The 26,379-nt window shown below is 26.2% G+C and overlaps 1 protein-coding gene across 16 annotated transcripts in view; it reads left to right on the top strand.

Annotated features, from left to right (window-relative positions):
- LOC105150284 (antichymotrypsin-2) overlaps nucleotides 1-23,295 on the top strand; it is a 38,813-nt gene extending 15,518 nt beyond the window's left edge. For 2 of the 16 annotated variants that reach the window (XM_011063261.2, XM_011063248.2), the window contains exon 8: nucleotides 18,221-19,230. In XM_011063261.2, the coding sequence (XP_011061563.1) occupies nucleotides 18,221-18,414 (194 nt within the window). In that variant the 3' untranslated portion in view covers nucleotides 18,415-19,230. Of the gene's footprint in view, nucleotides 1-427; nucleotides 3,417-4,059; nucleotides 4,266-4,571; nucleotides 4,779-5,514; nucleotides 5,704-5,965; nucleotides 6,789-7,063; nucleotides 7,410-10,643; nucleotides 10,990-13,384; nucleotides 13,596-13,631; nucleotides 13,705-14,556; nucleotides 15,455-15,711; nucleotides 16,186-18,220; nucleotides 19,231-20,574; nucleotides 21,092-21,384; nucleotides 22,679-23,064 lie in introns of those variants that run through there. The other 14 variants (XM_087410307.1, XM_011063251.2, XM_011063252.2 and 11 more) reach the window with 14 other exon arrangements.
- Nucleotides 23,296-26,379: the final 3,084 nt, after the last annotated feature.

Raw genomic sequence — 26,379 nt, 5'->3', positions numbered from 1 at the left:
TTTCCTCGATTCGATATATTTGACAACAAAACATCTGTCACAGCTGACAAAATAGAATTTTCTTTCTTTAATTCAATGAAAGAATTGGCGAAAATAATGTGGACGCATTTATATATATTAAACTAAAAAAATTTTGAACAAATAACATTTAAAAAATATATACGTATATTTATATAAAATACGGGCGATTTTCATTGCTTGACTTATGACTCGCTGATTCTATCGTAATCAGAGATGCATTTTTACTAAATTCTTTTTTTCTTTTCCTGCACTCTCAACCAAGTATCTATGCTCTGACCAAGTCCTGACATTACTAATATTCAATCAGTCATATCTTTTATCTGAATATTTCTCGCGTGCTTTGGGCATCCAAGAGCGCACCCGATTATTGAACGGATAATTGATACAAAGAATGATCTTCTGACAGGTGCCTCTGTCAGACCTCTTTCGGGTACTTGGAAACCGGTGGAGCCTTTATTACTTCGCGTCGATCATCCTTTCCTGGCGATTATTAAACACAACAGCATCGCGTTATTCGTAGCGAAGATCCTGTGGTAGTGATAATGAATATTTATATATTTTTCGTAATGATAGAAAACAATAATTAATACTTTTCATATTACACTCGTGGCAGAGACGTGCGTATATGATACTTTTTAGTTATTCATCGATATACTATCGATATACTCAGCAATTTTATAACTGCACTAAGAAACCTATTTAGTTGAATCAACCAAGGATTTGTTTGCCCATATCCAAACAAGAAATTAATTGATTCAACTAAATGGGTTTCTCAATGTGAAAAGAAAAATATTTTAACGACGTGCGATTAATAGTAAAATTAATTTATGATAAAGTACATACATCTTTCGTATAAAATGATATAGTGACTGAGGGTATCTCGTGAGATGTATAACTTGTAAAACATGACATTATTTGTATAATAGAAATTAAATTATTATTGCTCAAATTAATTTTGATTATGCACAAGTCCGAAAATGTGCAGTCTTGATAACATATCTAAGTAGATGATCATCATAAAAAAAAACACTGTTTCTTTTAATTTATTATACGTATTATGTGATATATAATTAATTACCCTGTTCAATAGATTTAATTATTCCATAACATAAACCATCAAAATATTAATAGAATTTTTGATAATTCGACGAAGAATAATTAATATACATAATACGTATATATATTTGTTGATTATTTTATCACTTTTTGGTCACTTTATTTCTATAGCTTTATTATATTTTTATATTATATATACATGAGAATTTTCTTAATCAATATTTTTTCGTTTGTTAATTATTTCTTATTTGTTAAATTTTACATACAACGCATATTACGAGAATTCAAAGTGCATTTAAATCGATTCAAAAGCGTTCTGTAATAATTTTAATTTTTACAATGCGATATTTATTTTACCGTTTCTTATTACAAAATATAAACTGTGATTATAAAAATATTGGTGTTAATATTTTATAAAGATATATTAGCTTTTTAAATTATTAATATAGTACATATAATATATATATATATATGAGAATATTAATAATTTAATGTTTTAAACATAACTCTTTATAATATTTTTATCCTGTATACAATACATGCATTTCTAAATATTACTGTACACAAAAATAATATATAAATTTTTTTGTAAATGAAAAATTAAAACTTCTAACAAATCTGTTTTTGAGCCAATTCGAATTTATTTAAAAGCACTTTGATGCTTCTTTTGATTGCTTTTTCAAATCTTAGTGTAAAAGATTATATGGTAGAAATTTGACGTTTGTCTGGTAGGCATCAGCAATCGAAGATTTCTACCCAATTTCAAGAACTTCGAAGCGAACAGGCCATTTTCATTCGTAATGAGATGGTCAAATGATTTCGAATTATTCCGAGGCGTCGTAAATAATCCGAGATTAAGAAGTTAACGAGATGAGTCGCACGTGTGAACATCATAAAATGCGATAGCAGCTAAACGATCTGTAAGATCTCTTATTAATCTGCTTATCTTTTTTTTTCTTTTTGCATTAATTTTATCACTTGCGATTATTCTTGTAATTTCTTCACATTTTATACAAATCAATTACCTCGCAACTGACTATAACGATATAGGCTGTGTTCCGATATGCACTACCAGTACTGAAAATCTACAGTATACATTTACAGTATGCATAACATAAACTATAGATTTTCAGTACTAACAGTGTATATCTGAAATACAGCTATAATTACTGTTTATTGGGATACTAATAATTCAATTATAAGATTTTTACGAACATAACGATTCGAATAAATTAGGTGCAAACGTTATAAACAATAATTGATAACAGCGAAAAAAGAATGTCTGAGAAGAAAAAAATTTTTTTAAGAGAACCAAGTTAAATTCGAGATATGCAAACATTTGTACAGGGATTGCATTGACAAAAAAGAAACAAATCGATAAGGATCTCGTTATACAGATTGTCTTATTGTTATTGTTTGCGGGAGTTCAAAATCGTTCGTGCTTATAGTTAATGTAGGTGATCATTTTCTTAAAGCAAATAAAGGATAAATCTGAAAATTTTAGGGTTTTGTTCCTACATGTTTTCAAACTAATTTGTGATTGTCAAGAATCTGTACATTATAAATGTTATTGCGCAGTATAATCAAATTGAGATAATGCGCAGTTTTCTGATAGTTTGAAACTGGTTCGACTGTATTGGAACAAATTTTTGATTTGAAATAATAAGATTCGAAATAATAAAAATGAAAACAACTGTAATTTGAATAAATTTAATTTTAAATTTAAGAAATATACAATTAACAAGAACAAATTGTATTTATATGCATGAAACTGTAAAATATTTTCCGTGAAAATTTGTTCATTAATATAATATTAGACATTAGAACGCTAATTTAGAAAAGAATTTCCCATAATTTCAAAATAAAGGACAGTAAAGAAAAATATTGGAAAATAAAGGACAAAATTGAGTTTTGAAGAAACAAATCTAAAGGACTATCTAAAAGATATCCTTTACAATAAAGGACGTATGATCACTGTAAATATAGGCGCATATACACAAATTTTCGAAACAAACCGACCATTTTATTATGATATTCGTTATATGAGTAACAATAGATTATTCATATCTTTGTTCATAGATCGTGTGATTGTGTGAACATGTTAAAAATATATCACGCAAAAAATTTGTAATCTGAAAATTTATTATTTGATACGTTTAACATTTTTTATTAGCAAACTCATAAAGTACTCTTGTCATGTTTGTTATAATTATTGTTTTAGCTAAACGTTCTTCGATCTCATTATAATAACTGATTTAGAAATATCAAACTGTTGACTTTTGTGTGATATCTTATTCTATTCTTTTCAAAATAAAATGCATCATTTACTGGCGATAAAATATTCCTGTACTTTCTAAACCACTTCTATATAACCGAAAGAATTATTTGGTAAAGTAATAGAGAAATCACGCACACATTAAATTCGAAACAGTGTTGACAAAATAAAAGTTTGTAATGTGAAAAAAATCGAAATGCTTAATCCTAAAATATTATCAATATTGTTATTGATATGTAAATTTTATATCCGAGAAAATAGGTCATTCTTAGTTAATGTAATGTAAGATTTTCATATACAAAATTTTTATATTTTTAATGATAAAATATTTATATAATAAAATATAAAATATAATAATAATAAAATATTATAATGTGTAATAATATATAGATCTGATAAACTTTTATAAACACAAATCTAATTATTAAATCGAATTAATTATTTTGAAAAAGGAAAAAAGAATAAATACATTATCAAATTTCTTTTAATACTAATCACCAGGAGGTTCAAATTGATACATATCTGAATTTTTAAAAGCTTGTCTCTGCTTTGGTGAATGACACTGGAGTGCTCAATCAGGCTTCAGCTTTTTTTAACATGATAGATTTGGATCTTTTACTGATCATTGAACATGTCTTAGTGCTCAATGACTTCGTACGTTCTAAGGTTAAGCGAATGTCTAACGACTTCTTATATTTTGTTCACAGTTGTGACAGCATTTTTGGAAGTTGCTTGGATAAATATTGTGAAAGCTGTAGAATTTAACGTAAATCGACCGTTCTATTATCACATTTATTATAACGGGACAGCATCGTTCATATCTTTATTTGAAGGCTATGTGAAAAGCACAAATATTATATCGTAAAGCATTATCAATTTGGCATCACAAATAAATTACGAAAAATCTACAATATTTATTATCTATTCATTTTTGTTACGGTTCTTGTACTATCAAAATAGGGTTTTAATACTTAGTTAACTTAAAATTATGATAATTTTAAAGTTTCAAGTTTTTCCGAAATTATATAAACTAGAGAAAATATCGCTAATAGTAGACATTGCGATGTCGCATTTATGTAGTATATGGAATGTTTTTATCAAAATTAAATTTAATAAATCATACATTTATAACACAAAGTGAAGATCACTCGAATGATAAATGCATATACATATAACTGATATAATGAACAATCTTTTATTTTTTATATTCTGTTCACAGTTGTGGAAATTGTGGTTGACAGTATGATAATTGGAGAAGTACCTTTAATATTCGATATAAATCGACCTTTTTATTATTATATTCATCATAACGACAAAACATCGTTTGCTTTATTCAAAGGTCGTGTGAACGTACCAGAAATGTGATAGATTTTACTCCGTAAAAAATTTTACTCTATCAAAATCAAATAAAAATATCTGCTGCCTACTTTTGTTTCTTTATTTTGATTTTATCATTTATTTAATGGCATACCTTTGAGTATTTATGTTTTGAATTACCTTTTACGTAACTAGATAATTTGGTAGTATAATTATTCAAATAGAAAGTTGAAATACTATCTTCGATAGAGCATACATTCGTGACGTGCGTAAAAATTCTAAATGAATAAGAAAATACATAACGATTTTTTTCATATTTTGTTCATAGTTTTAGTATCTCCAATGAGTATCTCCAATCTTGCTAGCTTAATTAGGGAATCAGGATTCGATGTAAATCGATTTTTTTATTATTAAATTCGTCATAACACGAGAACATCGCTCGTATCTTTATTTGAGGGTCTTGCAAACATACCAGAAATGTAATAAATTTTACTCTGTAAAAAATTAAATCAGCTAATGCAATGTGAGATACAGATTACTAAAGCCATCTATTGGAAAAATAATGGATTTCTTTTTACTACATCTAATATTTTTATTTGTCTGCTTTTGTTTCTTTTATCTTTACAACGCATTATTCATTTAATAACACACATACTTTGTACACTATTTGTTTTATATAAATCATCTTTATGTAGTTAGATGATTATGAGAATCATTTTATAGTATAATTTGAACAGAAGGCTGAGATATTATCTACCTTCGGCAGAACATACGTTCGTGTCATGCATGGAAAGTTACAAATAAATACGAAAATACATAATGACTTTTTTATATTCTGTTCACAGCTCTAGTAGGTAAAGGAACCAGTGTAATAATTAGGGAATCGTTAGAATTTGACGTAAATCGATCGTTTTATTATTACATTCGTCATAACGAGGGAACATTATTCGTGTCTTTATTTGAGAGTTTTGTGAACGTACCAACAATGCAATAGATTTTACTCTGTAAACAATAAAATCAGCTGAATATCTGCATCTATCTGCTTCTGTTTTTTTTATCAATTTCATCATGCATTATTAATTTAATGATATATTTATTTATGTATTCATATTCTGAACCATCTTTTATGTAATTAGATGATTACGAGAATCATTTGGCAATATAATCATTTGAATAAAAAGTTTAGAAGCTATCTTCAGCAAAACATATGTTCGTAATGTACAAGTAATGTGAAAAGTGTTTTAAATAAACACGAAAATACGAGTACCTAATGATTTTTTTAAATTTTGTTTACAGCTGTACTTATATCCCTCTCCAGTGCAAGCATTAGTAATCCATTAGAATTCGATGTGAATCGGCCGTTTTATTATTACATTCGTCATGACGAGGGAACATCATTCGTGTCTTTATTTGAGGGTTTTGTGAACATACCAAAAATGCAATAGATTTTACTCTGTAAACAATAAAATCAGTTGAATATCTGCATCTATCTGTTTCTCTTTTTTTTATCAATTTCATCATGCATTATTAATTTAATGATATATGTATTTATGTATCTTTGTTCGAAGGTTATGTGAATAATCCAGAAATGTAGATATTCTTTACGATAAATATCGTCAATCTATAAATTCAATTGTCGATATCTTATACATTTGCTTATACATAAGCTATGTATAAGCAAAATTTTCGATAGTGTTAAGCTTTTTTGTTCTTTATATGTTATCATTTTTATGTTAGTTGAGCAGTTTTAAATTGTTATGTTTGTTCTTATTCGATCTAATTATAACAATGTGATATTAAAATCTCAAACATTTCGATGTTTATATAATCGTGACATTTAATTATTTTTACAATTTATAATACTTAATTATTGAACTTTTATACTATAGAAAGCATTATTTAGTGGCGAAACATACATCATCTTTTAAATAATTACAATAATTGTGTCGAAATAACTAATATTTGATACATTAAAAGATTTATTAGTAAATTTAAATAAATGATTTCCGATATTAGCAAGCTATTCCTTCTTGTTATGATTATATATAATTGTTTTATCTAGACATTGTTATAGCATTTGCGCAATCTCACAATAAATAAAAAAATCTTTTTTTCAACACTCCTTCTCTTTTCTATTTTCAAATAACATCAATGATTAATATGCATCGTTTATTTTAGCAAATAATATATATGTGCATTTGCTTCTAAATTACTTTTTAGAATTTATAAATTACATATCTAAATAATAGTCATAAGAATTTTCCTGCAAAAGTAGTTTTGATAAAAAAGAAAATAAAACTCGAAACAGCGCCAACAGAACATACATTCATGAGTGAAAAAAATCTTAAATAATCAAGTACGCATAATAAGCAGTTCTTTATGTTCTGTTCACAGTTGTGGAATTTGTATTTGGCAGTGCACTTATGTTCAAAGAAGAACCAGAGTTCAACATAAATCGACCATTCTTTTATCAAATCCAGTATCGGCCATTAAACCAATCTTTATTCAATGGCCGCGTAAACGTGCCAGAAATATAATTAAACGGCTATGGAAAAGATCATATATCGATTTTTCAACACATTCTGTGGCAAATTTGCCATACGAAAAAATAAACTGACATTAAAGAATTATTAATTTCTTACCAGACGAAGGTATTTTGAATTATGATCATTTTACAATAACGTATAAAAGATTAAATACGTAAAGATTGTAACGTATAAAATTATTATATAGTAATGCATATAGTAGTTCTAATTTCTTCACTAAATATCCCAGTTCACTAAATATCCATCTAACATCTGCATTCTGCTTTAAATAGTTGCAGTAGAGCATAATAATTATTAACTTATAAATAATTGACAAAGCGTACATTCGTGTCTTGCACAAATGAAAAGATGGAAATTTCTTAGACAATTGTATAATATGCATGGTATTTGCAGTTGTCCCAGTCCAGCTCGATTATTCTTTTATAATAGAACCAGAAGTGGAATTTGAAGTAAATAAGTCATTCTTCTACTATATTAAATACAATTCGCCAAACGTAGCTTTATTCTCAGGCTATGTAATCGAGCCAAAAATACACAAAAAAATATTTTGTTGCTCCAACTAGAATTATAGCTGTTTTTTGTATTTGATAGAAAATTATGTCATGTATTATACGCATAGAATTTATAGCACAATTCTATCTCTGTTATCCATATGATTAGATATAATACATATTAAATATCACAGTACTTGCTAGAAATTTATCTATTTTAGCTATTTTTTGTACTTTTCGCTATAATAATTTTCGCGATAACTGCAAGATCACTTTTTTGAGTGATAAATATTGGACAATTAAGCAGAATTAAGTTATGTCTTAATATTGTTTTTTATTTAAAATGTGTGCAAACGCGAGTTTTCTTTTACATTCGCATACATATAAATTGCACATACGAAGATACGAGGCTTGCAATGACGAAAATCGTTTAGTTATCATTATTGACAAAGATATTTTCTAGTATGAAACGTGTCTTTCTTTAATCGATTTGATATATAACAAAACTTCTTTTATATAATTATAATATAATTCTGAACGTCAAATGATCGGTTTCATTGGATGCAATAACTTAAATGATTTTCAAATTGCTAAATTTGCTTGCTTATTATCATTAATGCCTTTATGAATCGGACATCATATGAAGCGAATTTTTTAATAATTGGATGAGATGTAGCCATTTGAAAAAATTTGAATTTAATATTACGATTTAATAGACATAGCTTAAATTGGGAATTCAATAATGACCTTATAGTTGTAATACAATTCTTAAAATTATTGTAAAACAAATATTTACTATTATGCTTAATATCAAAATCAATATTAATATACTCAATACGATTTATATCCGATACTTTTTTTTTAAATTTAATTTGTAACGTTAAATTTATCTAGAAAATTGTTTATACCCAAGAAATCATCTATTTTGATGTCATCTGATTTTTATTTATTTATATTTATATTATGTTACATCTGTATAGTTTATTTATTGGTTTAGTCTATTGTTTTAAACAATATTTAACAAAAATTGATAAATTAGACTGCGCAAAATTGGGATAACTTGCTGAATTATTCTTTATTTAATATTTTTTATAATTAAGTGTGTGTATATATATATGTATATATATATATAGGATTTAATATATCGATTGGTACAGAGTTTTTGTTAGCCTATTCATTTTGAGACAATGCATCTATACTCAATAGATGAAATATTTATTTAAGATATATCAAATACGAGAGAACGTCATCATGATCAAAGTTAGATATTTCGAATACAATATACATTCTTTATTGAATCAATTTATTTCAGATGATTGCACGCCGTTAACTTTCGGACTTTCAACACAATCAATCTGAAATGCTAACAATTCTCCTAAATTAAATTAGAAAAACTGTAAAGAACTTCATCGTTTATTAAATCTTAAAAATATTCATTTAAGATTTTTAATCTTTTTATTCCTTTTTTCGATCATGCACATTTTCTATGTGTATGTAAATTTTCACGAATTTATTATCTTAAATTAAAATAAGAGTTAATTCGATCACCGATACATTAACATTTGAGTTATTGATTATTCTATTTTTAAAAAATTGTCAGACATTAATTTAAAGAATAGATCTTTATTTTTGAAAAAATATAAATTAATATAATTAATATTTTTCCCAACTTTTCATATATTAGGTGTAGTAAAAAGAAATCCATTATTTTTCCAATAGATAGCTTTAGTAATCTGTATCACGCGTAGGCAGAACATACGTTCGTGCATGGAAAGTTTTAAATAAATACGAAAATATATAATGACTTTTTTATATTCTGTTCACAGCTCTAATAGGTAAAGGAACCAGTGTAATAATTAGGGAATCGTTAAAATTTGACGTAAATCGATCGTTTTATTATTACATTCGTCATAACGAGGGAACATCATTCGTGTCTTTATTTGAGAGTTTTGTGAACGTACCAAAAATGCAATAGATTTTATTCTATAAACAATAAAATCAGCTGAATATCTGCATTTATTTGATTCTCTTTCATTTATCAATTTCATCATGCATTATTAATTTAATGATATATGTATTTATGTATCTTTGTTCGAAGGTTATGTGAATAATTCAGAAATGTAGATATTCTTTACGATAAATATCGTCAATCTATAAATTTAATTGTCGATATCTTATACATTTGCTTATACATAAGCTATGTATAAGCAAAATTTTCGATAGTGTTAAGCTTTTTTGTTCTTTATATGTTATCATTTTTATGTTAGTTGAGCAGTTTTAAATTGTTATGTTTGTTCTTATTCGATCTAATTATAACAATGTGATATTAAAATCTCAAACATTTCGATGTTTATATAATCGTGACATTTAATTATTTTTACAATTTATAATACTTAATTATTGAACTTTTATACTATAGAAAGCATTATTTAGTGACGAAACATACATCGTCTTTTAAATAATTACAATAATTGTGTCGAAATAACTAATATTTGATACATTAAAAGATTTATTAGTAAATTTAAATAAATGATTTCCGATATTAGCAAGCTATTCCTTCTTGTTATGATTATCTATAATTGTTTTATCTAGACATTGTTATAGCATTTGCTCAATCTCACAATAAATAAAAAAATCTTTTTTTCAACACTCCTTGTCTTTTCTATTTTCAAATAACATGCATCAATGATTAATATGCATCGTTTATTTCAGCAAATAATATGTATGTACATTTGCTTCTAAATTACTTTTTAGAATTTATAAATTACATATCTCTAAATAATAGTAATAAGAATTTTCCTGCAAAAGTAGTTTTGGTATTGATAAAAAAGAAGTATAAAACTCGAAACAGCGGCAACAGAACATACATTCATGAGTGAAAAAAATCTTAAATAATCAAGTACGCATAATAAGCAATTCTTTATGTTCTGTTCACAGTTGTGGAATTTGTACTTACCAGTGCACTTATGTTCGAAGAAGAACCAGAGTTCAACATAAATCGACCATTCTTTTATCAAATCCAGTATCGGCCATTAAACCAATCTTTATTCAATGGCCGCGTAAACGTGCCAGAAATATAATTAAACGGCTATGGAAAAGATCATATATCGATTTTTCAACACATTCTGTGGCAAATTTGCCATACGAAAAAATAAACTGACATTAAAGAATTATTAATTTCTTACCAGACAAAGGTATTTTGAATTATGATCATTTTACAATAACGTATAAAAGATTAAATACGTAAAAATTGTAACGTATAAAATTATTATATAGTAATGCATATAGTAGTTCTAATTTCTTCACTAAATATCCCAGTTTACTAAATATCCACCTAACATCTGCTTTAAATAGTTGCAGTAGAGCATAATAATTATTAACCTATAAATAATAGACAAAGCGTACATTCGTGTCTTGCACAAATGAAAAGATGGAAATTTCTTAGACAATTGTATAATATGCATAGTATTTGCAGTTGTCCCAGTCCTCGATTATTCTTTTATAATAGAACCAAAAGTGGAATTTGAAGTAAATAAGCCATTCTTCTACTATATTAAATACAATTCGCCAAACGTAGCTTTATTCTCAGGCTATGTAATCGAGCCAAAAATACACAAAAAAATATTTTGTTGCTCCAACTAGAATTATAGCTGTTTTTTGTATTTGATAGAAAATTATGTCATGTATTATACGCATAGAATTTATAGCACAATTCTATCTCTGTTATCCATATGATTAGATATAATACATATTAAATATCACAGTACTTGCTAGAAATTTATCTATTTTAGCTATTTTTTGTACTTTTCGCTATAATAATTTTCGCGATAACTGCAAGATCACTTTTTTGAGTGATAAATATTGGACAATTAAGCAGAATTAAGTTATGTCTTAGTATTGTTTTTTATTTAAAATGTGTGCAAACGCGAGTTTTCTTTTACATTCGCATACATATAAATTGCACATACGAGGATACAAGGCTTGCAATGACGAAAATCGTTTAGTTATCATTATTGACAGAGATATTTTCTAGAATGAAACGTCTTTCTTTAATCGATTTGATATATAACAAAACTTCTTTTATCATAATTCTGAACGTCAAACGATCGGTTTCATTGGATGCAATAACTTAAATGATTTTCAAATTGTTAAATTTGCTTGCTTATTATCATTAATGCTTTTGAATCGGACACCATATGAAGCGTATTTTTTAATAATTGTATGAGATGTAGTCATTTGAAAAAGTTTAAATTTAATATTATGATTTAATAGACATAACTTAAATTGGGAATTCAGTAATGACCTTATAGTTGTAATACAATTCTTAAAATTATTGTAAAACAAATATTTACTATTATGCTTAATATCAAAATCAATATTAACATACTCAATACGATTTATATCCGATACTTTTTTTTTAAATTGAATTTGTAACATTAAATTTATCTAGAAAATTGTTTATACCCAAGAAATCATCTATTTTGATGTCATCTGATTTTTATTTATTTATATTTATATTATGTTACATCTGTATAGTTTATTTATTGGTTTAGTCTATTGTTTTAAACAATATTTAACAAAAATCAATAAATTAGACTGCGCAAAATTGGGATAACTTGCTGAATTATTCTTTATTTAATATTTTTTATAATTAAGTGTATGTGTGTGTGTATATATATATAGGATTTAATATATCGATTGGTACAGAGTTTTTGCTAGCCTATTCATTTTGAGATAATGCATCTATACTCAATAGATGAAATATTTATTTAAGATATATCAAATACGAGAGAACGTCATCATGATCAAAGTTAGATATTTCGAATACAATATACATTCTTTATTGAATCAATTTATTTCAGATATGATTGCACGCCGATAACTTTCGGACTTTCAACACAATCAATCTGAAACGCTAACAATTCTCCTAAATTAAATTAGAAAAACTGTAAAGAATTTCATCGTTTCTTAAATCTTAAAAATATTCATTTAAGATTTTTAATCTTTTTATTCCTTTTTTTTCGATCATGTACATTTTCTATGTATATGTAAATTTTCACAAATTTATTATCTTAAATTAAAATAAGAGTTAATTCGATCACCGATACATTAACATCTGAGTTATTGATTATTCTATTTTTAAAAAATTGTCAAACATTAATTTAAAGAATAGACCTTTATTTTGATTGAAAAAATATAAATTAATATAAATAATATTTTCCCAACTATTCATATATATATCCTAAAAAATAAAGTAATTTTAATAACCGAAATAATGAAATTAAATTAATACAAAAAATGTAGCGACTTAATTTCACTTTTTGATTTATTACACAATTTTATATACACAACATGCACGTACGGATAAAACAACAGATGTTAATTTAAAATGAACAAAAAATACCGTATTAACTCTCTCTCTAATTTTCTAGTACTCTGTACAGTTTCTAAATCAATAAAGTTTCTCTTGGGCGATATTTTCAACATGCAACATGATGAAACAGAATACTTTGTCACAATCTTTCAACTTTCTGTTGTTTGAAAGTTCTATGAGGAAGATACTCGGTCATGCTAATAATACTTTAACAAAACCGCTTTGATGAAGATTATGCAAATAGTGCACGGAAATGTTTATAAGTCAACACGTTCGTATGACCTAGTTGTATGATTTTTTATAGGTGTAATATTCTTACCCGGAAGACCAGCTCCTCTACTCGAACCATTAATCTTCAATGCGGACAAACCCTTCTACTGCACCATTAAACACAACGTAGCTCCGATTTTTGTCGGATTCATCGTTGAAGCTTTAGCGAGTTTTTAATATTTCCCGTAATCAATACTATAATACAATATAATTCAACATGATAATAAACAGCACAGCTAATACAGTACAGCTTAATATATAATTCAATACTGCTCTCTTAGATCGCGTTGTATCGAGAAAAAGAGAAAAAAATTTTTATTTATACAAATTGACGCTTATCTTGGAGATGAAAAATTACATAACACGTATAACTTATATGTGATCAGCTTCACATAACAGATAATAGCGTTGGGAGTGAATAATTGTGAGTAATAATTTTTTTAATTTCATTTAACCAGCGTTGATTCATTTCGCCTGCACTAGATCAACCATTGATTTTTTTCTATGTTTTTTTATTATATTGCTGAATTAATTTTTTTGAAAATTTACTAATAAAATATTAAACATTTGAAATAATTTTTTAATCTCATTCTAATGTTTTACATCATCTATACGATGGTTTACGTTCGCTTTTGGAAAGTGTGTGTTACATAAGGTGCTTTTTTGAAATTAATATTTAAAAAGATAGATAGTCTTTTTAATATTATATTCAATCTCGGTAAAATAGAATGAGTGTATTTGTTAAAACTACTTTTCAACCATAGATTTTATGATAAATGAATTTTTCTTTTAATTTAAGAGATAATTACATTTTTTAATTGTATTTTTTATTTAATTTTTTGGACTTAATTTGCTCACTGTTATGCTTGTGATGTCTGTATATTGAAAAAAAATTGTATATAAATACAAAAAAAGAATTGTTTTGGGCATCTAGATTTCTACACGAAATTGTTACAAAATGTAATTGCTTTTCTCTTCTCTTAAAAAAATATCAATGGAATATTATTAGATAAAAAATCCGAATCCAGAATTATATCACGATGCACACAGTAATGCACACTGTAGGCATCATATTTTTCGTCACATAATAATTTAACAGGACGCATGATGTCTTTGCTGTGCTGTCACGAATCGCTTCTACAAAGCGAATAAGGATTAATCACGATCATTATCATATCGCACGAACAATCCGATAATTTGTTCCAGGATTGGAGTTTGAAATGCGATGTCTGATGTTGCCGATCGAGGTGGAAATTGATCGTCCATTTATTTTTAATATTATCAAGATTCTTCAGAATGAAGAAAGCGGAAACAGTGACGCTGTGTCGCTGTTCACCGGAATAGTTACTGTACCGATTTACTAGCCAGTTACAATAAATGAAACGTCATGCATATTAATATATGCTTGACTTATGATCGTTTACATCTTAAGAAACTAACATTTTACGTTAAATCATTTTTGGTGTTTTTTGCTAAAATCAATTAATTACAGCTGTCAATTAATTTATTTTTGTTTTTTGCCTAATATTGTTGATTGTTGATTTTTAAATCTTTGAATTTAATTTAATTTAATTACAAATGATGCAAGAGAATTTGCGTAAAAGAATGTAGAATTAGTTTTTTTTAGTAATATCGGATATAATCTTCACAGTTTCTCACTTTTTAATGTTGACATATGATTTGTTATTTGAAGTAATGTTGCTTGAATAGTAAATAATAAAAGTGTTAATTATTAATAATGTTATTAATATTTAACTATGAAATAGATGCTCGTTATTTCATTTTTTCAGATTTATATATATTTTTTTAAAGAAATTAATTTAAAAACCATCCATATGCATGTATACATGCATATATATTTACAGCTCATTAAATTTTATCTTGTTTTTCATTTAGATTTGTCGTGTAACAAATATACATATTATTTTTCTATTCGTGAGATATCGACAATTTATCGCATAACTTAAGACAGATGTAAAAAAAAAACAGATAACAAAGTGGACATTCCATTGTTTACGATAATTTTACGTAAGAAAAAGAGATGTTACTGAAAAGTAAAATATTTTAATTTACATGTTATAAATAAAAATGAATATGACAAAAATGTTTTTATGTGCTTCACAATAATATATTGTCTTATCGCCACGTCTTGATATTTCTGCGCATCGTAACATTTCTACTTTATTATTCTTTTCTAATTTTCTTACTTTATATTCTGCGACCAAAAACTCTATATTTCTTCTTGCACAGTAACAAATTTACGTAGCATTGCAGTTGCATGTTGTATATCTGTTCTACGATTTCGGGATACGAGTGGACGAGTGAATGGGTCGCATGTGATAAATCAATCGTGTGTTTCAGCGATCGTCGTTGTGGACAAAATCTCAATAATTCCGGAAAAATTCTCAATCGATCATCCATTCGTGTATCATATCATCAAGATAGACAGAAAATCCGGAGACGTCATCCCATTATATAACGGATTCGTTTATAATCCATAATGCAAATTGGTTGATAATCGTTTATCATCATTCGTCCTTCCACTTTTAGTTTATATATCGATATCAATATATTTATATACTAGTCGCTGTATATCTACTGCTCGCAAATTTGCGCTCATTGAAATGAGTTGTTTACTTTGTCCAATTTAGGAATATACTGCAATATACTGTGCACATTCTGTATTTCGTACAGTTGCACTTTTTGTATTTCATAGCAATAATTAATATTACGATGGTCAATGTTAATTATTACGTTTTCGTTACGAAGCAAATTTCTTATATTTTTTTTTGCTTGTAAATCAATAATAAATCAAAATATATTTAATGAATTCAATATACTTTCGATATTATAAATAAAAAATTGCACTGCATGAAGATTCGTAATGAAAATTCTCTGATAGATTTACACATTATTATAACTAATATGTGTCAAAATAGCGGGTTTATTACATAACTAATATATTTCAAAATAGCAGGTTTATACGAATATTTCATTACTACTGCAGACACTGCAATTTTCGATCGATTAACCAGTTTATTATGCCATCAAATCTATCGATACGCGAACAGGAAATAACATTGTAATATTGTTTTCCGAATACATAATCAAATCTGATTATTAATTAACATATATCCGGTATCATAAATCTACGCAAATATACGTATATATAAATATTAAGAGCGTGATTTAACAAAATAATACAATATAATTTGCAGCTTAGTGGGCTCTGCAGCTCTGTTTCACTATATTTTTATACTATATTTCTATATTATATTTCTATACTGGAAAAAATTTATTAAATTTTAATACATATTTCTATGAATAGTACTAAGTAAACATTTACTTACAATAAATAAATATATTTAAGTTTAGTAAATATTTACTTAGGGCTATTCAAACAAATATTAAATATAGTATTTTTTCATTCTTTCTGTTAAAAATATATGTACTTAATGCTTATATTTCTTTGGTAGCTATTATTGATAGGGTGATCTTACAGGAAAACAGATTCCAGTTCTCTTCCCAATGTCGATTATATGAATTCAATTATAACAGAAGAAGTGTAATAAAATTCACAAAGTCTGTGAATAATACAGGAATAGTTTACATGTGTATTGCACATATATATCTTATGTAACAAAAAAGTAATTCGTTTGTATATAACATGTGTACGTTACATGTCGTTAATATTTTTTTTGCATTTATGCAAAAAACCTGAATCTTGAATATACATGAAATATATACATTGAAATTTGTTTTTAATCGTACTCATTTGCTTTCCTAATGAAAACTTTGCTTTGCGAATTGTGAATAACAATTGAATATTTTAGCAATTGAATATTTTAGCAATGCATCTTTCTATTCTTGAAATACAAATTAATGTCTAAAAGTTTTGACTGAAATGCATTTATTATCTTAGTTCTTCATTTTGATGCATATTTAGCTCTCTTTGTCTCTATTATATTATTAGTTTGTAATTACGAGCATGATTATACGAACAATTTGATTTGTTGTTTAATAATGCAAAAAGGAGTCGCAGCAGCGAATTCTCACCTCCATTAGCATCACACTTTTCTTTCAAGAATGATGTTGGTGATGTTTTCTTTAGAAGAATACGATGACAAATATTCTATTTCGATCATCAATTTTATTACTTAACCGTAATCTATCAAATCCAAAAAACATAAAAGACGACGAATATTAACACTACTTTCCGGAATCATTATTGCACCTGAGATATAACTGACTTAAAATAAGAAAGTTATTATGTCGACTAATCCTGGCATTAAAATTATTACATTTATTAATATATCTGACCAGTGATTACATGTAGATTATTGCACGTAATAATTCATTCGTGTTTTACATGTACTAAAAAGTATATATACATATTGCTGTTATATATGTATTATTCCTGTTGGATCTTCGAATGATAAATACGAAACTTAATAATAATCTATGTGTATTATGCATGTGTACGCTTCTATGTATGTGTACTCTCTAAATTCTTTGGAATGAGATTCACTTGAAAGAATTTAGAAAATACATATGTGATTAATTCTATACTGCGAACACAATATCTTTTTATAGATTAACAATATTCTTTTCTTTCTTCATTATACTATATGTAACACTGCTCTGATTTCGATATTAATCTATACATTCAGTTTTTTACACACACGTACAATTTTTTATTTAATTTATTTTATTATTTTTTCTATAGTATATACATTTCGTATAATATTATAGAATAAATAAAAATTAAATTTAAATAAAGACTTTAGAGTTATAAGATATGCACTATACTTATGGTTGCATTCATAATATATGTACGATAAATAAAAATATAAATAAGTATATATGATAGTTGCAGGAGTCTTAAAAAGAATGAAAATCTCACCTAGAAGATCTGAAGAGTTTTCGGTTAATCACCCATTTTTATATGTCATCACAGCAGCGCAGCGTGGCAATAAAATCGATAACTCGAATCCATTGATTTTATTCACTGGACGAATTTTCACGCCCGTCATCCAAATGAATGAATGCTTTATTTTTATTTAATAAATTACTTAATAACATATAGAAATGTAGGAATTAATTGAAATGAAAAATAAAAGGATTACTAACGATGTAAATATAAATTCAATATCTATACGTACAGTTGTGCATATATAAAATATGCAGATATTTAAATAATTATGTATATAAGGAATAAAATTGGAAATAAAATTAATTATAATGGACTATCAAATAAATATAAATATAAATTATTAATATAATGGTCCATCAAATAAATATGATGGACGTTCCTTTTATATTTGAATAAATTATAAAATCTCACGTATTACGTGAGAAAAACAGAATTTTATTATTGTATTATTTTAATTTTCTCGCTATTCATTTGAATTAATTCCTTATACAAATTAAAGATTGAAGAAAAAAATACTGTTTTTGCATTGCAAGTGGAAAATATTAAATGTAATTGCAGAAATGTTATTTTTTTATATATTATAATAAATATCTAACATTCGTTAATATCTCTTTGTGCATAATTAAGATCAATAATGAGAAAATTCAGGACAGATTTATTTCTTGGATAAATTATATTTTGCAACTAAATTTACTTAAGGATTTCTTAAGCCTCGTTTCACTTATAGGAATTTTTCTTTATATTAAAATTTTTATTCCGCTTTTGTGTTTTCTATTTTCTTTAAGATTTTTCTTTTCTCAATTAGTTTATGTTTATTTTGCACTAATATTTGTATTTTTTAATCCTTTTGTCCCTTTTATTATTTGTATTTAGAAAATACATATTCTTTTTAATTGTTTTGTGTATGTTTTATTTTCGCAAGTGCAGTAAACGAAATTCAACAAGAATCTGTTTTTGTCGTGTATAATTTCTGTCGTGTATAAATCCTATATGTTTCAGGAATGAATTTGCTCTACAAAATTATTCAAGAAAGTCAAGACTTCGTGATTGATCGTTCATTTTTCTATAATATTAAATTAGTTGGTTCCAAGGAAGAGCCTAGTTTCTTATCGCTCTTTAGGGGATATATTCTCAATCCGCAATAATACATATATATGTAATAATAATGTGTATCTTCCAAATATCTCCAATGACTTTTATTATATCATTATTGTTAAATTAATGCCGTCAGTGTTCAAATATTCTATGAGTATTTTGTTTCGATAATTTTCTAATGATTTCAGTAACAAAAATTTTCAAAAAATTTGTGAACTCGACTGCAGCATATCTGAATTTGTCTAGCTTAGTTTTATAAGTTTATATATATATATATATATATATATATATATATAAATTTTTATTAAAAAATACACAAGAATGATCGAATTTTTAATTAATTAATCCAATATTAAACCAATCACAATTATCATCATTAATATTTAATTATTAAAAGATCTGTAATTGAAGGAAAAATATAATGGCAATATATAAACATTCGCATTGCATTGAGTGAAGAAACATATTTAAAAAACATTTATATTAATTACGAATTGCTACTATTCTAAAATTGAAAATCAATGTTACGCAGCATGTAAACGAAAATATAATATTTGCGATAAAAATCGCTTTGTGATACGATTAACAATATAAAAAGATCGCCAGCAGGTATTACATTTGTTTTAGTTGTTACTCATCAACGATTATGCATGTAAATATGGACCGATGACTTTTTGATAAATCGCTCATTTGCGTACAATATCAAATATGTTGCAAATACAAGAAAAAATACCTTTGATAAAATCTTCCTTTTCTTTGGATAATACGTGTAGCCTGAAATTTGAGTAGGCGAAAGATTGCTTCGTGACAAATGCAGTTCATTGTAAACAACATAATCAGTTGATATACATTGCGTTTATCATTAATATTTACGAACGATGTGTGATGTACATTTCGATATAATTTCGCAACTGGAAAAGAATCAATAATGTGCATTATTTTCACATTCAGAGGCATTCAAGAGTTTTCTTAACGAAAGTAAATTAATATCATTGAATTAATTACAAAATAATCGCATTTCATGCCATACAAATCCCTCTTGCACGATGTTTTGTCATCATTATCAATCAAGCGACGCATCAAGTTCATATGTGTAACAATAAGTACGTACTATATGTGAAGCAGCAAAACTTCTTGATATTCCAGCAACTAAATCGATAATGAAAGAATTTACAGCATAAATGAAATTGTTTCAGCTGTGATGATAGAAGCTCTCAGTTTCAAACCTTCACTGGAATTTAGAGTGGATCATCCATTCCTCTATAGCATCGTCAACCTCGAAAGTAATAGCATCGTAAATTTGTTTGTTGGACATATTATCAAACCCATTGCATAATTTACAGAAGTGAAGTGGTGTTTTTTTAAAAAATATCAAATTTGGTACAATATAATTAAGAAAGTATAAATTTGATATGTTCATATCTGAGTAATAAATAATAATAACAGCAATTTCTATGTGACTCGAACTGCTGTACTACTCCGATTTTATTTTTAAACATGTGATATATTTATATATAGATAATTTTTTGGAGAGTACTTTCTTGGAGAGTACTTTTGAATATTCCTTCCAAACAAGAATTGCGCTTATAAAATTGTCAAATATTTCAGAGGAATCTACTAAGACAAAAAGTGTAAACAATTATACAGCAATTTACATTATTTTAACACAATGATATTGTAAAAAAACTATAAAAGATGGAAACTCAAACGAAATTGATTATATTCAATTATCGGATTTATTGTCACACGTACATTTCGATAGAATCCTGTAATCCTCTATGTAATCCTTTAATTTCCTTATATCAAGGGACTTCCCATTTGTTTAACTTTCTTTAGAAAGTATACTAACTTTATATGAAATAGAGCATGCAGCATGAGAGTAATTTACACTATGCCTTCCTTTACAGGAATCAAAAACGTGCATAAAAAGCGCGAAGCTTGATACATGGGATGTCGAAAAAATAAAATGAAAATGAAACCTTACGGAAATTAATGATTTGTTTCAGAAGTCGAGTGGGTGAATTATTCTTTTATTGTCAACCAGACGACCAAAGAGATTCATATTGATCATCCATTCCTCTATGGTATTATTCAATCGAAACGGGGAGAGGAATCTTATGTAATGTTGTTCGCCGGATATGTCAGTAAATTAAATTAGTTCGATGATTTAGAAATAAAATTAATCTAAATTATTAAAATAATCAATGAACTTATGAATGATTGCGCTACTTGGCGATGCAACGATCATTAATAATCGTTTCTTGCATCCTGACACAAAACAGTGACGTTGAAATTCGTAAATAATCGATTTACTTTTGATATAATTGAGCTTTTCGAATTTGCATTTCAAAATTTTGTTAAAGATTAATAAAGGGTTGAATTCTTTAATTGATTTAAAATGTAATGAGCATATAACGGAAATTTGTATAAAATATAAAACGATGTAATCTTGAAAAATATAATATCGCATTTAAAAAAATATAAAAATCAAGAATAATCATTAAACAAAGTTTGATAATTTTTCTCTCAATCTCTCTCTTCCACATGATATCATCACTGTGCTCTCATTCTCTTGTTACTTCCAATATATTCTCTTAAACATTTAATTCAAACGTCGGAAGTCTACAAGTCTAAGAATTCAATTGCAACAATCGCTTCAAAGAGCTGAATAATTTTACATGGATGTTACATGACTCAAAAAATCATTTCAAGTAGACACATTGTTAATAACAATATAAAATATGAGATGTACAAATAACAGAATTATATAATATGATTCTGATATGTGAAGATCTTGTATATCCTCGGAAGGAAAAGACGAAGTAGCTTTTAAAAACTTCGAAATCATTGCTCGACGATTAATATTATCAATACCAATTATCAGGCCCGACAACTATAATGTGAAATCGTGATGCATTTTACACTCAAAATTTAGCTTAGTGTAGAAATCCACACTAAAGGAATCCAAGAATTGGATTAAAAATCAATTGTGAACTTTTTAAAATGCTGATTGATATTTGTGATGACAGTACAACTGCGCACATAACAGAGATTTAACTTTTAGGAATCTTTTATATTGGCTATAATTGTATGTCGTATCATAATCACAATCGAGCATTCTTCTCTTACAATTGAATCAGAGGGGAACTCGAATGTGATTAATCAATTCTCATGAATTATAGCATACGATTACGGCCATATAAATGATCCCTTATCGATTATAGACAGAGCAATTCGCAATTGTAAAAAAGAAGATGCTAACAAAGAGCACAAAATAAATAAAAAAATAAAAAAAAGTCATTTTGTACTCTCCTTCTTCTCCTTTCTCCGGTAAATTGCCGGCCTACCTTCACTACATGCACTTCTTGCAGAAATCCTCGGCTTTTTTTGTAATTTACATTTCACTTAAGTTTTAATTAACACACGCCTTATATGTACTATGATTGTGCTTGTCATATGAATATTAAAATATATCATCACATTTTAGTATTGAATATTCTTTTGAGATTAATATTGCAAGAAGTTATTTATAATAAATATATTAGACATTATCTAATTGTATAATATTTAATATACAATATTAAATATTTGAATATTTAAATACTAAAAGAGAGATATGTCAACTCCGTCTATGAATGAAGGAGTCTCGCAAATAGAATGAAGTTCCTCCGATGATTATGTTGCAGGTTTTGTAATAGAGGCTTTTTCTATGAGTTTCGAGGAAATATTTGTAATACATCATCCATTTGTGTACTATATTGTAAAAACGACGAAGCTGTTGAATGAAGAAGTCATAATTCCGCTTTTCTCTGGACTCGTTTCTAATCCACATTATTAGAAGAAATATCATAATTTAAACTATACTTCACCAAAGTGAATGTAACAAAGAATAAAAAATAAATTCTGAATAAAATAAACGTATTTATATAATATATGATTACAACTTGATAAATTCTTATGCTTATAATATGAGTATAGTAATAATAATAAGAACGAATAACATGTATATATATATATATATATATATATATATATATATATAATATATATATATGTATATATATGTATATTATATATGTTATTCATTGTTGTTGTTATTATTATTATTATTATTATTATTGTACTCATATTATGTAAGCAAAATATATAATATAAAAATTTAATAAATAAAAATAATACTAAAATACTAAAATAAATATGGTCATAAATAATGTAGTCATTATTGAAAAATCGTCATTAATTAAACATTATGTATGTACAGGGTATCCCGAATGTTTTTGCCAATGGTTTTTGTGTAGATAGAGCGGACTAAACTGAGTCAAAAAGTCCTCTACCATTTTGCAATTTTCTTAATAGCTAACAAGATATTCATTATTAAAAATTACCAAATATTGATTTTGAATAACTTTTTACTCAACTATCAACTTTACAGAAAAACTGCAAGAGATAAAAATCATTTATTTTCTTCTTATAGAATCCTAAGAATTTTTTCGGAATTTTTTATCAACTTTTTAGTACAGCATTTTCTTATTTTTACCAACATAAGAAAATATGGTATGAAAAAATTCTGAAAAAATTCTAAAAAAATTCTCAGAACTTTATGAGAAGAAAATAAATGATTTTTGTCTCTTGCAGCTTTTCTATAAAATTGATAGTATTTGAGTAAAAAATTATTCAAGACCAATATTTAGCTATTTTTAGTAATTAATATCTTGTTAACTATTGCGAAAATTGCAAAATAGTAGAGGACGTTTCGACTGAGTTTAGTCCGCTCTATCTATACAAAAGCGATTGAAAAAACTTTCGAGACATCCTATATGTGTGTGTGTGTGTGTGTGTGTGTGTGTGTGCGTGTGTGTGTGTGTAAAATTATTTCGTATATCAAAAAGATATCTCGTACTGTTTTTTCTCTTTGATGAATTTCTTGATAATTTTTATGTAATGTTTATAAAGAATAAGAGTTATAAGTATAGATTATATTCTTTATTAATAAGGCATTTGTTTATAAATGAAATTCAATTTCAAAATCACATCGCTAGTTTGGCACATTGAATGGAAGACGATGAACATTTTTATTTCCCTTACATACAATTTTACGATGTATGTCAAAGAATAATGAAATTATATATATAAATTCATCCAGGTCATGGTATAAAAATACGAGATTGCTCCCATAAAAATTCTATCTAACGATATACGTAAGTAATAAATTCCTTTCTTTGAATCTTGCGCGATATTTATGGAATTGCTTGATCGATGAATTTACTCGTAATTATGCATACTATATGCATAGTGGACGCGAATAGATTACTTATATAACACAAGAGTAATAAACATTGTATAACATGAAAACAATAGATAAAAGGTCTCAACAGATACCATTGCACTGTATGCTTAATTCAAATCATTAATATAACATATTTCTACGGAATGTATTATTCCTCAAAAATCTATATGGTAATAACGTAATCGCTAAATTTTATTGTTAACAAACTAAATTAGTAATGTAGATCAATAAGATCTATATTATTATAAGATCTACATTATTGTCAATAAGATCTATATTAATCCTTAAGTACTCGCATTGACTTACATTAAATAATTTTACTCTTAGACTAGACCAAATAAAATGAAGTAGTGTTTAAAAGAAAGAGAAAAAGATTTAGGAAAATGTTTGTCTCAAAATATTGTTTTTAATATTCAGAAATATTTCCTCTCTTGAATCTGATCATCAGTTTTGACTTCGCAAAAAATTAGAAAAAATTACAAAGCCTAGACTATATAAGATTCAATTATCTTATTATCAAAAGAAGAAAAATTAATGAAATATTTGCGGTTCAAATATAAGTAGAAATAGTAGATTATAAAATTTACAATATAAAAAGAATTGACTCCAAAGAATAAATCAAAGAATTATAATGCTTATAAGAGCCATACATATTAATAATTTATTTACACAAAGACGTTTTCCATCTACTACAAATGTCACGAATGAATTGGATTTATCGGAAGCGAAATTATTAATTTGTAATGTAGTTATTAATTTTAATGTCTCTGATATGCATTTGAACATAGTGTTATGTGATACATTTATATATGATTGAAACATAAAGTGTACTGACAGAGTGTTGTTGAGTAAATATGTCATCTTCTTTAGGCAAAGAGTTTTGAGACATACTTCATATAATGGATCGGTATTTAAATGAAACGTTTTCCAGTTTGCAAAGCTGTTCCCTTAATACTTTGGATATAAATATTATATTTGTTAATATCAGTCTGATCTTTAGGACTGAATTTGGTACTTTAAATAAAAAAGCGTAATTTGTGATGTTCCCTATCAATGCACATCTTAATAAAGAGACGTTCTTTAATCTCAGTAAATGTTAAAGTATTAATAAAATTGTAAGTGTTCCAAAAATCAACAATAGAAATAGAATCCATACAAAAGTATAATAGTTACTTCCGCATTATATTCTGTTTGACAATGATCAAAGATATGCTTCTGTATTTTTCTCTTATTGGCTCTCATAGGCATTATAATTCTTTGATTTATAAGATTTAATAAAAATAAATAAAAGGATAGAAGAAAAAACCGATGAGACTTGTGAGATGCCGACACAATTGAACGGACAGAAGATGTTACTTTATAGGTAAGTGGTATAAATAAGTAATTTTAAAAATTAGTTGTTGAATCTAATTGATTCAATGAACCTTTAAACAAATTTTTTATTATAATTTTTCTCATCTCAAATTAATCTCATTTTCTGCTTTGTTTTTTTTTTAACAAACTGAGAAGAATGAATACGTAAAACAAGGAAGCTAATGGTAATATAATAATTGATTAAATTAATGCTATAATGTACTGATTGAAGCTATCCAAGAATTAATAAAATAAAGTATAAAGAGTTCACTTGAACTTTTGAACACTGAAATTCTGATATTAATTACATTATACATATATACATATATATTATCTTCTTGTTTTTAATTTGTTAATAAGA

This window comes from Acromyrmex echinatior, chromosome 10 (genome assembly GCF_024713525.1).
Source record: "Acromyrmex echinatior isolate Ae372 chromosome 10, ASM2471352v2, whole genome shotgun sequence".
Classification (NCBI taxonomy): Eukaryota; Metazoa; Arthropoda; class Insecta; order Hymenoptera; family Formicidae; genus Acromyrmex; species Acromyrmex echinatior.
Note: the sequence above shows the minus strand (reverse complement) of the source record. Positions and strands in the feature narration are given on the sequence as shown.